The 18,338-nt window shown below is 53.4% G+C and overlaps 1 protein-coding gene across 7 annotated transcripts in view; it reads left to right on the top strand.

Moving 5' to 3' along the window:
* The window catches only part of SULF2 (sulfatase 2), a 123,829-nt gene that overhangs the window by 83,309 nt on the left and 22,182 nt on the right, over positions 1 to 18,338 (top strand). For all 7 annotated transcript variants that reach the window (XM_087445151.1, XM_087445153.1, XM_087445150.1 and 4 more), the window contains 3 exons: positions 454 to 605; positions 11,798 to 11,967; positions 17,278 to 17,428. In XM_087445151.1, the coding sequence (XP_087301277.1) occupies positions 454 to 605; positions 11,798 to 11,967; positions 17,278 to 17,428 (473 nt within the window). The remainder of the gene's footprint in view (positions 1 to 453; positions 606 to 11,797; positions 11,968 to 17,277; positions 17,429 to 18,338) is intronic.

Here is an 18,338-nt window from a genome sequence, read left to right on the forward strand (position 1 = left end):
TTTGTCAGTTATGAACGTAGGCCGCAAATGACAGCAGGTCAGCAGAATCTGTAACTTTGTCATCCATAGAAATCACTGATATTTAATGGCAAATATTGCAAAGTATTTCCACTCATCACTACTTTGAATTTATCACTCTCTGCAAGGTCTTGCTTTTAATATCTTAATAAAAACAAAAAAAGGACACATTATTATATGGCAGATTCTTTTAATATTTTAATAACTGTATTTCACAGTAATTGATATTCTCTGTAATTCTGTGTATTTTATTTTATTCACGTAAAAACATTTGAGGAGGGGGTCATAGGCCTCGCTTGCTTGCCCAAGGGCTCCGTGGCTCAGAGGGGGGTGTTTTCAGGCCGCGGGCGCACGGTGGTTGGGCGATGACTGGAGGAGGCGTTTGCTCTCTGCGTTCTCACGTTCTCACGTGCCCTCCTGGCCCTTCTCCTCCAGCTTTCTTCGGGAAGTACCTGAACGAGTACAATGGCTCCTACGTGCCGCCCGGCTGGAAGGAGTGGGTCGGCCTCCTTAAGAACTCCCGTTTTTATAACTACACGCTCTGTCGGAACGGGGTGAAGGAGAAGCATGGCTTCGACTACTCCAAGGTGAGTCCTGCCCTTCCCTGGCTCGGGGGGCGGGCGGGGGGCTCAGCAGTTAGGAGCAGGACACGGGAGCCCGGCTGCCTGGGCTCGGATCATGACGGAAATGTGCCGCCTTCAGCACCTTGCTTACATCCTCTGCTTCTCAGTGTCTCCATCTCTCAAATAGTCGTCTCTGTTTCTGAGAATCCTGTTTTTTAACGTTTTGCTGAAGCAGAATATTCTTACAGAAAGTGTGCATATAGAATGCACAGTTCAGTGAATTTTCACAAACTGAAAAGACACATGTGACCAGCACCCAGGTAGGTCAAGCAGAATGTCACCACCCCCCAGAAGGCCCCCCATGTAACTCCTTCCACTAACCACCCCTCCCAAAGGATGGTTATCCCAAAGGATAACCGTTACTCAGACTTCTGGCTTGATAGATTAATTCTGTATCTGGCTTCTTTTGCTTAAACTGTGTTGAGATTCATTGTGTTGTTACATGTGGGTGTAGATGCTTTGATCTTGTATATAATTCATTGTGGATTATACCACAATTTATTTGTTTGTTCCCAATGTCATAATTTTTCGAGCTCTAATTTGTTTAACTGATATAAGGTAAAGTGCACAGATCTTAAGTGGGCAGCTCAGGGAATTTTCAGATATGTGTGCATCTGTTTAAACATCAAGGTACAGAGCATTTCCAGCCTCCAGAAGGCTCCTGCGTACACCTTTCCCCCCCACCCAGAGGCAGCCTCCATTCTGACTTCTGTCACCGTGGATTGGTTTCGCCTGTTCTGAAACTTCACATAAATGGAGTCATGTAGTGTGTGTTCTTGTGTGTCTGACTTTTTTCACTCAGCGTAATGTCTGTGAGAGTCATCCATGTGGTTGTGTGTATCAGCAGTGTGTACTTTTCATTGCTGTGTAGTATTCTCTTCTACAGGTGACAGGTATTTATCCACTCAGTGACTGGTGGACATTTGGGCTGTCTCCATTTTGGGTCTGTTACGAATTAAGCTGTCGTGTACATCCTTACACGTGGCTTTTGGTTATACACCTGGGACATAGGCCGTGTTACATGGTTGAACCAGTGTACACTCCAGCCAGAAACGTATAAGGGTTCCAGTCGCTCCACATTGCTCACCAACACTGGTACTGTCTTCTGTATCATAGCCATTGTGCTGGGGGTGTAGCGGTATTTCATTGTGGTTTTACCACAAAGGTTTTGAGGATCACGCAAGCTGGTACATGTAGAGCATTAGAAGAGCCCCTTGCACATATAAATACCTGATACATATTAGCTCAGAACAGGGCAGCCTACTTCCTCTCTGAAGGGCCAGATACTATGTTTCAGACTTTACAAGCCATACAGTCTCAGTTGCAACTGCTCAGGTCCGTCAGTGTAGTGCAAAAGCCGCCACAGATAAAACGTAAACAAGAAGCATGGCTGTGTGCCAGCAAAACTTTATTTACAAAAGCAGGCAGTGGGCCCATTTGGGCTCACAGGGTGTAGTTTGCTGGCCCCTGACGTAGACAATGATGATGATAAGGAGGAGGAAAGACTGACAGTGATGTTGCATCCGAACTTTCCATTAAAAAAAAAATCTGGAGGGGCCAGCCCGGTGGCATAGTGGTTAAGCTCGCATGCTCCGCTTCGGAAGCCCGGGGTTCACGGGTTTGGATCCCAGACACAGACCTATGCACCGCTTATTAAGCCATGCTGTGGCGGTGTCCCATATACAAAATAGAGGAAGACTGGCAACAGATGTTAGCTCAGGGCCAATCATCCTCACCAAAAAAAAAAATCTGGGGCCTGCCCGGTGGTGTAGTGGTTAAGTTCATGTGCTGCACTTCAGTGACCCAGGGTTCGCAGGTTCGAATCCAGGGCATGGACTGATGCACCGCTCATCAAGCCATGCTGTGGTGGCGTCCCACATGCAAAATAGAGGAAGATGGGCAAGATGTTAGCTCAGGGCCAATCTTCCTCAGCAAAAAAAAAAAATCTGGAGACTAACAAATATTCCTGCGCCAACTACATCTTCAGAGTCAGCTCTGGCATCCCCCACAGCTGATACAGTCTTTCTCTGGATCGTCCAATCCATCCCTCTCTCTTCCCCACTCCCACTGCCACTCGCCGTGGGCCTGGCTTCCTGTCATAACCAGGGTTCTCTGGGTTGCTGTGATGATCCAGGGCTGTCCTCTCCAGTTTGTCTCTCTCTGAATTGCTACACAAGGCCTCTCGGCAGAGATCACCAGGAGACAGGCAGCCATGCAAACAGGAGAGCAAGCTGGGAGTAGGTGAGACAGTAGGGAGTGGTGGGGGCTATGGAGAATGTAGCTGTCTAAAAGAGGGCAGCAGACCCTCAGATCAGGCCTGTTGGTCCCATATGGAAATGTGGGCCCAGGATGGCCAGGTTTTCTGATTTTTCAACAGAAGCCACACATTTGTACATTTTTCCTGTGAAATCTCCTGATTTTTAAATATTGGTAATTAATTCAGACTTTTCTAAAATCCTGCGTGAATCAAGTTTGCCTGAGGGCCAGACCTGACCCACGGGTCTGCAGCCTTCGCAGCCCATTGCACTGTTCTGCCCGCTGCCCTCCAGGGACTATGAGTTGCACTCTTGCAGTCAGTGGTCTCAGGTGGAATTTGACTACGTTATTCACTCATTCCCTCAACGAGTATTGATTCAGAGTCCGCTTTGTGCCAGGTGCTAGGCATCCAAGGGGGAACAAAAATAGACCCAGGTACCATCCTCACAGAGCTCAGTCTGGCGCACGGAGGTGTGTTATAAACTGTGAAGACATGGTGCGTGTATTCAAGTCAGAACGCTGCTCCACGGTGTAAAAACACAGGTATGTGTGTGCACACACACCAGCCCCGTCTCCTCTATTTTGTCATCCCCAGTATGAGCCATTTCAGCCAGACCAGCCTTGTGGGTTATTAGAACCATCACAAAATCTTTACTAGTGCTGTCCTGCCCTGAACTTGTCCAAGTCTTACCCATTTCCTCTTCCATGACGCCTTCCCGGAGTGCCTTCAACGACATGATTTATCCTTTCTTGAACCGGACTGGCCTCTTTCAGTTGTTTGTGAACAGAAACTCAACTCAAAGTGGCTCAGTTGAAGAGGAAACATAGTAGCCTACTTAACCGACCCAGCAGCAATGGCATCAGACGTGGCTGGACCCAGGGGCTCCAATGAAATCTTCAGGCGGTTTCTCTCTTCTCTAAGCTCTGTTTTCCTCTCTTTGGCCCCATTCACAGGCTGTCTCTCTGTCTCTCTGTCTGTCTCTCTCTCCTGTCTCTGTCTTTCTCTCTCTCCCCCTCTCTCTGTCTCTCTCTCCTGTCTCTCTCTCTGTCTCTCTCATCTCGTAGCAGTATGGCCGTCCTGCACGGCTACAAGCCTGCGACTCTCCTTCCCGGGATTCCCAGCGAGTCTCATTGCCTCTCAGTGGCTCTGGAGCAGTCACGTGTCTATCCCTGAACCAATCAGTGTGGCCAGGGCGTGCAGTCTTTTGATGGGCTCTACTCCTGAGCCAGAGGTGGCGGAGCAGGAGCCCCTCCCTGGAGCCAGACCCTGGAACGTGGGCTGAGAATAGAGCCCCAAATAACAACGGGGAGTGTCCACGGGAAGAAAGCTGACTAGATGCTCAACAGCCTAAAAATACCCTCTCCTGCTCCCCTTCTGGAAACCCTAGTACGTTTGGGGATCCCCCCTATCTTTGCCAGGTAATCACCACTGATGTGTGGCTGAGTCTGATCAGTCCAGGTGCCCAGGGGGCAGAAACCACGTGACATCACGTGGGCAGCACCTCTCCCCCTACCCCGTACCTCACTCTGCACATAGTCGGCCTCCAGGGGCTCCCATGTAAACTAGTTCCAAAGTCCTGGTGGGGGGATTTAGCAAACCTGGTGGGCTCCTTGCAAATATAAATTATAGTTTCTTGGGGCCGAACATGCCGTCTCTCTCCTCCCAGCCTCAGCAAGGCAGATTCTCCGATACCTAGGAAAGTCTACTCCCTCCTTGTTGAAATTCCTCACGTGTCCCCGCCTGGTCTCAGGGCCGCCCGATAACAAAGTTATCCAGGGGTACCAAAGTCCCCTCGGGGCTGAGGAGGGGGAGGTGGCGCCGCTGCTGTTCTGCCCCGCTTCCTCCACATGCACATCTCCCCCTGTGACAGAGGTGGTAGGATTCCTGGGCCCCCCGTTACCGGAGGGATGGGGGGATGGGGGGCCCGTTGGGAGTCAGAGCTGGCTCAGGTCCAGAGTTCAAGTCCCAGGGGAGCAGCGGGCAGTGGGAGCCAGAGCATCTGGGGAGCAGGAGTGGGCTCGGGGTTTCCAGCCGAGGCAGAGCCGGGACCCCATGCTCTGGGCCCCGCAGTCTGGAGGCAAGGTGCCTCTTTCGGAGCAGAGCTTCGTCCCTGGCCTCAGGGGCCTCGGTGGAGGCCCGGGTTGGGAGGAAGTGGTGGCCCTTCCCAAGCCCTCCTCAAAAGGCCCTCCGAGGACTCTGTCCCTGGTCACTAATCCCAGAGATGGGCAGATGCCACGAAAGGGGTCCTGATGGCAGGGTGGATGGAGAGGCAGTGATCAAGCAGAGAACGACATAGAGCAAGCACTGATAGCCACAGAGGGTCAGCGGAGGTAGGACAGGTGGCAGAAGGGAGAGAGGAATGACGTAGGGTCGAGTCGCGGGAAGAGGCTTCCAGCTGGGGAGGCAGAAGAGGACCCAGGTGGTGGGCAAGCTCTGAGGGACAGCAGTCTCTGTGAACTTGAATGCGCCCAGTCTTTGGCCCTTTCTCTCCGTTGGTTCTGGAGAAGCCTCCCTCTCTGCAGGAGGGGGCATGGCTGAGCTGTTGGTTGCAGCTTTGTTTGTTATTGAAAGAGATGCACCAATGCAGGAAATGACTAAATGACCATGAAGCATCCCTACTCTGGAGGATTCTGGAGAAAGACCAGGGGGCTCTGTGTGTAAAGCCATCAGAAGGTCTCGGGCCATAAGGCTGAGCAGAGAGAGCAGGCTGCAGAAGTCCTCCCAGCCCCTCCTCAGATGTCACCTTCCTGGACCACCCTGCGTAAAGGGCACCCCGACCCCTGACTCCCTCCGACTGATGCCCTGGCCGTGTCCATCACTGATTCATCTGTTAACTGTCTGCCTCTTCCCATTATAATACCAGGCCCATGAAGGCAGGAGTGTTCATCTGTCTTGTCACTGCTCTGTTTGTTGGATGAATGAATGAAGATGCACAGGGCGGTACAATTAATGTAAAAAGATACATAAAGCACGGATGTTAGCTCAGTGCCAATATTCCTCACCAAAAAAAAAAAAAAAATGCATAAAGCAATACTCTGACATACGCAACAGCACATCTGGAAAAATACCTCCCAGGAGGGGACAGAAGGGGCCAAGACTGGGAGCCGGGGTGAGGGGTAATCGAAGGGAACTGCAGCTTTGTACTGTTTGCATTTTCACAAGGAAATGCAGGCGTGTGATTCTTGAGGAATAATGACTGACTTTCATTTAGACGGATCATGCGCTAGACCCTGCTGGAAGCATTCTACATGGATTAACCCTTGCATTTCCCACCACCCCCTGTGAGGTGTGTGCTGTTACTGTTCTCAACCAGCAGATGAGGAAGTTGAGGCACAGAGAGGTAACTAGGCCACACAGCTAGGAAGCAGTAAAGCGGGTTTCGAACCCAGGCCGTCTGGCTCAAAATCCATTCTCTAAACTGTGGCTCTTGGCTGAGTCTGGCCTGCCCACTGTTTTTTACAGCCTTTGAGCTTAGAATGGTTTCTGCATTTCTACCTAGTTGAAAAAGAATCAAAAGAAGGGCAATTTTCATGACACGTGAAAATTACATGAAATTCAAATTTTAGCGTGCACAGATAAAGTTTTACTGGAGCACAGACACACCCATGCGTTTAACGCAGCGGCTGCTTCCTCGAGACTGTGGCAGAGATGAGTAATTGTAACTGACACGTCTGGCCTGCAAAGCCTCCGATATTTACTCTCTCCCTTTACAGGAAAGGTTTGTTGACAGAACCACTGTTTACACCTCTCTTTAATAATTTTGTTTGTTTGTGGAAAAAAAGATGGACCAGACAAAAAATTTGAAGGCCTGAGCTATAGCTCTGAGCTTATTCGTTTCATGACCTCAGTTTGCCCATCTGTAAAACGGGCATGATGTCCACTTCTCGAAGTTGCTGTGAAGGTCAAATGAGGAAACGTCTGACAGCAGTAAGAGCCAGTGTTCGCTGTGGGTTCTCTCGGTGACAGGATCCTTCGTAAGTGCTTTCTTCACTTAGCAAGTCCTTGTCCAGTGTCACATCACCATGTGAAGAAGGGACTGTTGTTGGGCCCATTTTTTAGATGCAGAAAGGCAAGCGGTTGGCCCACAGCTAGGAGGTGATGAAGCTGGAATTTGAACCAGTGTTTCTGACTCCGGAGCCCTCAGCTGCATGAACTATGATTGCTCCTTAAAGGGGTGCGAACCTCTTTTAAACACAGACTGGTGCAGAGGCCTCCCAGTGTGAGGGCTCAGCATCGTGATGGGGAATGCAAGTTAGACAAACCTGATGCCCAAGGAAGCCGACGGCTCGGGAAGGGAGACCATCTGTTACATAAGGTTGACTTGCCAAGTGAAGAAAATATCAAGAGGTGGGCTTGGGGGCTGCCCCTGGGGCGGAGGCAGCCTCCCCTCCTTGCCCCCCGCCCCCCCCAACCAGGTCTCCGGGAGCAAAGCCAGTGGCTGCTGGCACAGCCTCACAGCAGCCCGATGGAGCTCACGTGCGGCTCCTCAGGCCGAAAATTTAGCTAGTCCTGGGAGCCCCAAGACTCCAGTCTGGGGATGCCCTGTGAGATGTGGGGTGAACTGAGTTATGTCACCCAGGTTCAAACGAGAGACATAAAAGCGGGCTTCTGTGGGACTTAAGTGGGAGCGACTCCCGTGCACCCACGCGACGCGTTTCTGCCAGCACCTGGGTCCAGTCAGGAAGAGGAGCTTCCGGTCATGTCAGCCGCGGCCCCTTCTTGTCCCGCCAGCCTCTGTCCCCACCCTCAGCTGCCAGAGGGATCCTAAGTGAGCGAAACCCTCCCCAGCCCTCCCGGTTCTCCTGCCTCCGCGGCTCTCTAATGAGAATGCTTTTCTGTGCTCTGCACAGGACTGTGAGCGCCATGGGGACAGGGACCCGCGGCCACATCCCTGACCCCTAACAGGGAGCCCGGCACCCTGGGAACAGGCAGCCAGCAAGTATTTAAGTGAGCATGAATAATGGCTTCAGAAACAGTGGCAAAGGCCAGCCGGGGGAATGAGGCAGGGAGGTTCGCCTGCCAGCCCTGTCGCCGAGCTCCCCGATCCCCAAGAACACACACGCCCCGCACCCCACACGCCCTCCTCTTCCTCCCTGAGAAATCCTATTGCTGAACGACTGCTTGGGGGAAACGGCGCTTTTGCCCAGAGCCGCAGGCCGGCGTCTCCTCGGATGCACTGCGGCTCCTCTCGGCTTACTCATCAGATTAAGCCGGTGGAGGTGAGGATGGAGAGGGGAGGCGGGGACGTGCCCTCTCTTCAAGCAGGGCAGCCTCACCCCTGGCCGTCTCCCAGCAGCGGCTGCCAACCTCTGGGCAGGAGCAAAGTCCCCAGAACCCTGACACCACCACCTGCCTGCCAGGGCATGGCCGGGAGTGCGCTGGGGGACAGTCAAGCTCCCGACCGCCCAGGTGTGCCGCCTCCCCTGGGACGGGGCAGTGGGCCCTGCCTGGGGCTGGAGGGAGGCAGAGGGGTGACTCACACATGGTCCATGGGCCCATCTCCGGGTTCTGGAAAATTCATCTTTCGGCCCCGGGGGCTCCACCCGCCTGTCTCACCCTCTGTTAACAACCCTGAATCTCTAACTCAGTCCTCATGGCTGACCCCAGGCCCCCCCACTCAGCTTGTCCAGAACTGAACTCAGCATTTCCGCCCTCTCCCAGACATTCTCTTTCCCCTGGACCTCCATCTCTGTACCCTTCACCCAAACCAGAAACCAGTGAAAGGGGGTCCTGATGCCCCCTCTCATGCACCCACATGTCCAGTCAATGAACACGTCCTAACTATCAAGTCTGCTCCCAGCCATCCCTGGACAATGCCACCACCAGCCTGGCCCAGGCCTCCTCGTCCCTCACTCTGACGCCTGGACTCGGCTCAAGTACCGTGGCCAGAGGGATGAGGTGTTCTACTTGGCCACGGCGGGGCTCGCTGCCCACGCCAGGAGTCAGGGCGGTGTGGTCCCGTCCAGTCCACATGGATGGGTGGGGGTGGGGTGCAGGCGCGAGTCTCGGGCGTCACTACAGATGCCCGGATGCAGGCAGCAGGGATCAGCACAGGAGTGGCTTCCAGGAGGACCCAGAAGGGTGGGTGGCTCTCAGACATGCAGAAGATCTGCCGCGCCACCCAAACAGCCCTAATAGTCACTGACTCTTATCGAGAGCTGGCTGCGTGCAGGACACCGTGTCAAGAGCTTTGCATCTTAGCACTTGAAACCCTCAGGCCAGCCTGGAGAGGCAGGCTCGGTGATCACCCCACACACGCTTCCAACAGCATCACGGAGACTGTAGGTGCCCCTGCGTTACCCTCCCGGGCCCCCCTCCTGTCCCGGGCTGCCCCGTCTCCGGAGGTAGCCAACGTCCTGAATTTGGTGCTTATCGTTCCCACACATGCCTTTATTCTTTTATTCCACATGCAGACACCTGAACAACATATGATATTGTTTTGTGTGCTTTTGGACTTTATACCCTCTTCCACCTGCTTTTCTCACCCAATATCCGGTCTCTAAGATTTATCCACGTCAATCCGTGTAGCACTCGTTTATTATTTTGCACTGCTGTGTCATCGCCTTGTACGTCCTCTGTGGAGAATGGACGTTAAGGGTGGCTTTAAAAAACACATGTGTAATCACAGCCGAACAGGCCTGTGGTCCTAAAATCCAGTGGTGGAGCTGGGTTTATGGTGCAGAGCAGCAGCCCTCCATAAGCCGGTGCCTCCCACTGCGTTCACGCCGCCACTTCCCGCTTCCTCCCCTGGAGGCGCTGACTGCTGATCTCCTGCGAGGTCCGGACCCCTCCTTTGCACCCAAGAGAGCTGTGCACCATTTTCAGATCCACTTAGTTACCTTCGTCATTTTCGGAGCTTTTCTAACACCTTTGGATCATGTTCCCAACCACAGCAGCAGCTCTTCGATTTACATAATATGTCATATTATTCTTATGTAATAGGTTCTACATAGCCCCCTTATAAAACCTTTTTGTACTCCCAAAAATTAATCATAAAAAGTATTCAAGGAAAAGCACCTAAAGTAGCAAGTGACTTTCCTGGCTTCTCTCCCCATATCCTGGTCATCAATTAGCACTTCGATACGTGTCCTTCTAGGTCCTTCCTTGGTGCTCAAGAGCATGTGAAGTTAGGGGTTTGCCTTCTTCTCCCCACCCTGCCTCCCTCCCTTCCCCACAAAAAGTAGAATCTTCCTGGGTTGACTCTGTAGCTGCTCTTTCCCTTAACAGTGTATCCTGGACGACTTTCCACCTCGGTAACCACAGATCTATTGCCCCTTTAATGTCTGCACAGCCTGCACAGTATAAAAGAGTGTAGGTCCATTGGTCATCTTCCTACTGCTGGTCACTGCCGTGTGTTTCTGCTTTATGCACACTGCCGTGGTGACCGTCCTTGGGCGTGTAGTACAGTGTGAGCGTCCCTGAAGTCGTGTCTGCAGACGCGCGGGTGTACCCGTAGTGTGTATCTGTGTCAGACAGTTCACTGCAGAGCACAAGCTGTAGCCTCTTCTTCACCTTTTCTCTAAAATAGTGTCTCTTTTTGAAAGGGCTCATTTTGGACAGAGCTGCTTCCCAGGAAGCAGGGGGCAAATTTCAAGAACTCCTCACCTTTGAGACAGATCAGCAGCTAGAGATTTACCAAGCTCGAGGAGAGTTTAGGCAAAACTCAACTTCTTAGCTGAGCTTTTAAAGCCCTCAGTGTCTGCCCATTACTTTTCCTCCAGCTCTCCTCCCCTCCTGCCCAGTGTTGAAGCGGGTCTCTCTTTTCTGGAGACGCCCTGCCTGCCTTTGTGCTGCTCCTTCCGTCGTCCCCGCATCGTACCTGCTCACGTTTCACCTTCTTTATGTTGCTCGGACACACGGCAAGCTCGGAGGCACTGACTGCTGATCTCGGAGCCCTTGCATTTGCTGTTTCCTCTGCCTGGAACTCTTCCCTAGATCAGGGATTCTCAACCCTGGCTTGATTGCAATTCCACATTGGAATCCTCTGGGGGAGCTTTTAAAAAGTCTGATGCCTGGGGCAAACCACAGACCAGGTAAACCAGAATCCATGGGAGTGGGCCCACACATCAGTAAAGCTCCCCCAGGATTCAGGCAGGCAGCTGAGGGTGAACCTCAGTGATACAGATCCTCCCGTGCCCAGCTCCTTCTCATCACTCAGGTCTCTGCTCAAATGTCACCTCCTCAGAGAGGCCCTCCCTGACTGCCCCAGCTAAAGTACACCTCCCACCCCAGCTCCCAGTTACCCTTTGTCATATCTTGTCTTATTTCCTTCATCTGCCACACCTTGTCACTGTCTTGGTTCTCTGTTTACGTGTTCCTCAGCTCCTGCCCCCAGCGCAGGCCCTGCAGGAATGCAGGCACGTACCCACCCTGCTCACTGATATACCTAGAGCCTTGAAAAGACTTCAGGCTTAGGAACCAAGACTCAGAAGGCCTGGCTGCAACATTTACCAGCTGTGTGACATTGGGTGATTCTCTTAACTTCTCTGTGCCTTAATTTCCTGTTCTGGAAAACAAGGATTATCATCCCACCTACTTTCTACTGTTACATAAGAATTGTTGGAGCTAATACAAGCACACAGAACAGTTCCTGCACACCGTAAGCACTCAATAGTGTCAGCTATTATTATTTTAATATCTATCACGAATGAATGACAAACTGCAGTTCCTCTCCCGTCTTCCCTAACCCTTCTCTGCTTGTTTTTCTCCATTGTACGTAGCACCATTTGACATTCTGTGTATTTTACTTGCTGATGTATTGCCTGTCTGCCCCCAGACCATCGGCTCCACGAGGGCAGGATTGTCTGTCTGGGTCACTGCTGTGTCCCCGATGCCCCGCCCGGTGCCTGGCGCACAGCGGGCACTCAGCACGCATTCTCCTGTCTCTCCCTGCCCCCAGGATTACCTGACCGACCTTATCACCAACGACAGCGTGAGCTTCTTCCGCACGTCCAAGAAGATGTACCCGCACAGGCCCGTCCTGATGGTCATCAGCCACGCGGCCCCCCACGGCCCTGAGGACTCGGCCCCCCAGTACTCCCGCCTCTTCCCCAACGCCTCCCAGCACATGTAAGCTTCGCGCCCGGCCCGTAGAGCCGCTGGTTGGCATGACGGCGGGAGGGTCAGGCTTCGGCCACAATGATGTGACAGCAATGACAGAGCCACACCTGCTGTCTAATCCTCCTGGTTTCAAGAACCCAGGAGCGCGCTGCTCATCTTGGGGAAAACAGGGACACGAGTCCAGCCAGGCTGGCCAACAGACCAGAGAAGGGGCAAGAGTTTTTAACTCGGGACCCACGGGTCCGGCCTGGTGGCGCAAGTGGTTAAGTGTGCGTGCTCTGCTGCGGCAGCCTGGGGTTTGGATCCTGGGCCCGCACTGACACACCGCTTGTCAGGCCGTGCTGTGGTGGCGTCCCATATAAAGGAGAGGAACGTGGGCACAGATGTTAGCTCAGAGCCAATCTTCCTCAGCAAAAAAAAGAGGAGGATTGGCAACAGATGTTAGCTCAGGGCTGATCTTCCTCACAAAAAATAAACAAACAAACAAATAAATAAACAAACTTCGGGCCCACATCCCCTCACGAAGAGGTCTGTGGATGGAACTGCATTTCAGTACAGCAGGCTTCCTTTGTAATCCTATGTATTTTATTTTATACATTTAAAAACATTATTTTGAGAAGGGGTCTGGAGCTTCATCAGACTGCTGATATGTTCGCCAGGCTTTATTGAGCCGTTGACTATGTGCATTCTCTAGGCGGAGCCCTTTACATGCACCGAATCCCTGAACATTCACAGTGACCCTTGATGTATTAGTTATGTGTTGCTGCATAAAAAATCACCCCGAAATCTAGCAGCTTAAGACGACAAACAGGATTATCTCGCAGTGTCTGTGAGTCAGGAGTCTGGGAGCGGCCTGTCTGGGAGGGTCTGGCTCAGGTCTCCTGAGGCTGTAAACAAGGCATGGGGCTCGCCTGGGGCTCATTCCCACGGCTGCTCCTCAGCCGGCCTCCCCATAGCTGCCTGAGCATCCTCACAGCACAGTCACTGGCTTCCTCCAGAGGAAGTGATCCGAGAGAGAGAGAAAGGGGGTGGGGCGGAGGGTGGGGGTGGATGGAGAGAGCCCCAGATGGAAGCTGGAGTCTTTTACAACCTAATCTGGAAGTGACACACCATCACTCTGCCACATTCTATTGCTCACACAGACCTGTGCTCCTACTGTGTGGGAGGGGGCTACACAAGTGTGTGAGTACCAGGAAGTAGGGGCCATTGAGGGCTCTCTTGGAGGCTGCCTAGCACACTTGGCATTCCCATTTTACAGATGAGGAAACTGAGGCACAGAGAGGTGAGGTAACCTCCCTAAGGTCGCCCAGCTGGTAAATGGCAGATCCAGGTCTCAAATCCCGCCCTACTCATGCCCACCCCTCCAGTCCTCCTCCCTCCAGTGGGTAAATCTTTCTGGAAAGTTCTCCTGCTTGTCTCTGCCTCAGACCACGTCCCGCTCAGCAGCCCTTGCTGTGACACTGGGGCGACAAGGACAGGGCAATTTGGAATCAGCCTGAATATTCTGGGTGTTTAATTTTCATTAAATCAGAATGCATTGCCCTCCTCGGCCCCTCGCTGTAATTACTTTCTGACAGCGCCCAGAGTGGCTCAGAGAGGATGAGACAGTGTGTTAACCTCTGACCCCGGTCTCTGGGGAGGAGGATCTGACAGGATGATGAACCCCATCCCGGGGCTGCAGCGCCGCCCTCACCCCCAGATGACAGCACCGCCTCGCTGCCCGTCTGACTTGCCTGCCCCCCTCCCAGCCCACTCCTCCCGCCGCGGTGCCAGCCCCGCTCCACCTCCTGCCCCCACAGACGGCTCACCTCTGCGGGAGGGGATGTGGGGCCGGCTCAGTCCCACCTGAGGGAGGAGCTGTGGGGGGGAAGCTGGGCTGTGCTTCTGCGGCATCTCCTTTCAAAGATGTGCTGGCATCCCCCCCAGCCCTGGAGTTTCCTGATGAGGTTGTTTGACATCGCCTGTGCATTTATTCCCCCTTTGAAATGAGAATTACAGAAATGGAACACGAGCAGCGTGGCTATGACTTACCCAGAGAACCCCTCCATGTGAGGAGTGTGCTGGGAAGTCGCCCTTCTCTCTGGGGTATAATCACGTCCAAAACAAAGCCAAACACCAGAAAGTTCTGCAGCTGAGATGTCTAATTATGACAGTCAAGGGGGGTGAGGAAGGGACAGGGCTCTGCCTGTGGGGTCGGAGTTCTGGATCTTTCCATCAGAGTCTCTGACTCTCACCCCATCGAGGCTTGTACCCTGTTCTTGGGGCGAGCTTTGTGCGTTCTGACAAAGGCTGCTTGATGCAGTGTGGTCCCCCTTCTACCCCACTGCACCTGCCCAGGGCCCCATCCACCCACCCCTACTCCATATGCACATGTGCACACACATACAAAGATACAAATAGATAACACAGATACACAAATGCACACGCACACAAATGTACGGACACACACAAAGATACAGACACACACAGATATATAGACACAGACACAGTACGCACACATTCACGGAAACACAAACAGACGCAGACACAAAAATACACACAGATATACACAGATACACAAACGCACACACAAACAGATACACAGAGACATACACATAAAGCTAAACACAGGCACAAGCACAGACAGACACATACGCACAGATACACAGATCCCTTTGAAGTGTGGCGTCTGACTGTGGGTTCGGGGCCTCCCCTTTGTAACCCGCGGGACCAGGCCCGCGTTGACAGCCTTGGGTGGAGGGAGGCAGGGCTCCTGCCCACCCCCCACCCCCCGCCCCGGCCTCCAGCCGCACAGCGTGAGGGCCCTGAGGGCCGAGTCCTCCCCCACCGCCGGCGAAGGCAGAGGGTGTGCTTCTCAGGCCCCGTGTGAACACACAACATTCCCCGCATTCCTGAGGAGGTGAGCAGGCAGCTGAGCTCATGTGAGAATGTGACACCGCCCGGAGGCGCCTGGCCTCATGCGGGCGCCCCTGGAGCCGGCACCGCCCCCCCACCCGGGGCCGCGGGCTCGGCAGCCTTGTGGCCTCTAGATCTTCTCTCCAAGACGCCTCTCAGAGACAGGGCTTCAGATGTCACCCCCCGCCAGCTCCTGACGACGCAGCCTCCCTGCTCTCGAGGGCAGACCCCAGCCGCACAGAACCTAATAGATTCCGGGCTGATGGCTCAAAATTGCGTCTGGAATCCAGGCCCTGGGGCCTGTGGACGCTTGCCCGCCCCGCCAGACAGGGAGGAGGGCGTCTCTGTGCAGCCGGCCCCGGCAGCGCCTCCCGCCCCTCGGTGGGGTGGCCGCAGGGGAGAGGAATGTTCTACACGCGGGTCAGGCCCTAAGCTGGCCCGCAGGAGAGAGCGCGTTGCTGTAATCAAAGGAGGCCGCGGGCCTGGGGGCCTGGGGTGGATTTAGCGGCAGGAGACCAGCCTGGGCCTGAAAGCAAAGTCCAGAAGGAATCTGGGAGGCTCGTGACTCGGCCCCGCTCTGCACGGCAGCGTCTCCATAACTGTCAGGCCACCGAGAGCTGCCGCGTCATCGCTTCTCCCCGCGAACATTCTGATACTCAAGAGGCTGTGGAGGTCCTGATGAGGCCGCCAGGGGAAGGGCTTTCGGGGGCTCTGACAACCCTCTCTCCCCGCAGGCCCTTGCCCCCCTAATAGCCGTTTTGAAAAGCCTTTTGTCTTCAAGCAGTGGGAACTAAACCTTTCTTTTCAGCTGTGACTGGGGCGGGAGGTGAGATCTGAGGGGAACCTGGCCCCAGAGGACCGTCAGACGCAGCACGAGGGACACCCGTGGTTTGTGGAGTTTTAAACAGAGTGCTTCCCATCAATGGTGTACCCCACCAGGGTACCCCCCACGTTGGTGGAGTTTGCCATAGCTCAGATCTTGGGGCCCAGCATGAGCTGAGGTGACAGGAGGTGCTCTTAGTTTGGGACAGGAGTAATATATTACTGGAATCATCTGGAAACTTCCGAGCCCAGGAACTGAATTAACCTGTGTGTTTTTGCTGCTTGGTCCTCCAGCAGGAGTGTCTTGGCCCAAGTTTTGCCCGAGCACTGTGGGTGTGTGGGTGTCCAGACAGGCCCCTGGTCAGGGGGCCGTTTATCGTGTGGCGGTGGGCGACCACATCCGCTCCTGGAGTTCAGACCCCAGCTCTGCCTGTGGCGGGTTGGTCCCCTCGCTGGGCCTCAGTTTCCTCATTTCTCACACAAGGAGAATAAAGTAGGACAGCTCCTAGGGCCGTTGTGTTAAATGAGATGATATAAGGCGAGCCTGGAGCTGTGCCCGGCGCATGGTAGGTGCTGGGTAGAGGTCAAAGGTTACCATTTCTTTGTTCATTTATGAGTAGTCAGCACAGCTGGAGTCTCAGAGTCCAATGGCTCCACCTGCCCTCAGTGAGACTGTAGGCTTGTCCCTGAACTTCTCTGACCCTCCGTTTCCTCTTTAGTAAATGGGAGATTAAACCAAACGGGAAGAATAATTGTGACAACTAAATGAAAGAATGTGGCCTGTCCCAAAAGTACCCATTCAGGTGCCATGCTCACAATCTTGGCCATACAGGCATGACTATCACTTACCTAATTTTTTAATCATCAGTAGCCTTTTTTTTAAAACCATATTGTGAAAGGAAATTCTGTAGTCACACCTTAGCCACAATAACTGTCGTTTGCCATCTACCAAAGGTGACTGAAAAATGAATGCAGTGCTATTAAGTTAGAGCTGGGTCCTGGGCCTGCTGGAGGCTGCGAACTTGAGCCTCTCCCCTGCTTTAAAAAGGGAGATGAGCAGGCTGGTGGTGTAGTGGTTAAGTTCGCACGCTGCACTTCGGCAGCCCGGGGTTCTCGGGTTCAGATCCCGGGTGTGGACCTACGCACCACTCATCAAGCCATGCTGTGGTGGCGTCCCCCATGTAAAGTAGAGGAAGGTGGGCACAGATGTTAGCCCAGGGCCAGTCTTCCTCGGCAGAAAGAAAAAGGAGATGAGCAAATTCCAGAGAGGTGTTAAAGAAGGACTCTCACCAGACTGAGACTTTGGCCTCCATGTAACGGGTGGTGAAATGGGAGGGACTTGCTCACCGTGTAGCCCCGGGTTATTTAACGCTGTACCTCCTGCGTGCTTCCCCCGTGCACGTCCTGCACGCGGAGAGATGCTGACCTGACGTTTAGCAGAGCCTCTGCCACACCAGCGTCCACGTGCCCCCAGATGGAGGAAGTGTCGCCCTGGGCTGCAGACACAGCACAGGCGCTGCTCACCCCAGGCGTGGGGGCTGGGGGGCCGGGGGGCCGGGCCCGGGCGCCCTCTGGCCTGACCCCTGTGTGTCTGCCCGCCAGCACGCCGAGCTACAACTACGCGCCCAACCCCGACAAGCACTGGATCATGCGCTACACGGGGCCCATGAAGCCCATCCACATGGAGTTCACCAACATGCTCCAGCGCAAGCGCCTGCAGACCCTCCTGTCCGTGGACGACTCCATGGAGACGGTAGGTGCCCCCGCCGCTCCGCGCCCTCCTCCCGGGCGTCGCCGAGACCCCGCAGCCGTGCCGGGCCTGGCACCTCCCTGCCCCTCGCCCCTTTCCCGAGTGTCTTCAGCTGGAGAGGATCTGCCTTCGTGAGACTCATATTCTGGTCTGTTGTGTTCAATACGGTAGCCACGTGTGGCTATTTACATTTTTCACAGCTTTATTGAGATATAATTCACATACCACACAATTCACCAAATTAAAGTGTACAATTCAGTGGTTTTAACATGTTCACAGAGTTGTACAGTCATCACTACAATTGATCTTAGAACATTTTCATCACCCCAAAAAGAAACTTACAATCCTTAGCCATCACCCCCTACATCTCCCTCACCCCTCAGCCTTAGACAACCACTAGTCTACTCCGTGTCTGTGTGCATGTGCCCATTCTGGACATTTCCTATAAATGGAATCATGCAGTACGCGGTCCTTTGTGGCTGGCTTCTCCCACTTATCATGATGTTTTCAAGGTTCATCCGTTTGGTAGCATGTATCAGAACAGCATTTCTTTTTATTGCTGAATAGTATTCCATTGCATGGCTATAGACCATGTATTTTACGTATCCAGGGCTATTTACATTTAAGTTAATTAAAATGTAGTAAAATTTAAAATGCAGTTCCTCAGGTGCACTGGCCACCTTTCAAGTTCAGCATTGGCTGGTGGCCACCGTACTGGACAGCACAGATACTAACGTTGCCGGCCTCGCAGAAAAGTTCTGTTGGTCAGCACTGCTGCAGATGACAAACTCCTGCCAGGGCCACAGTCTAACTTCATTCATTCAGTCATTCATTCGTTCACTAGAGAGCATTTGCTGAGAGCCAGTGCACATGGGAGACAGCAGAGAACAAAATGACAGAATGCTCCCCCACC

This window comes from Ceratotherium simum, chromosome 21 (assembly GCF_057802395.1).
Source record: "Ceratotherium simum simum isolate JZ-2026a chromosome 21, ASM5780239v1, whole genome shotgun sequence".
NCBI lineage: Eukaryota > Metazoa > Chordata > Mammalia > Perissodactyla > Rhinocerotidae > Ceratotherium > Ceratotherium simum.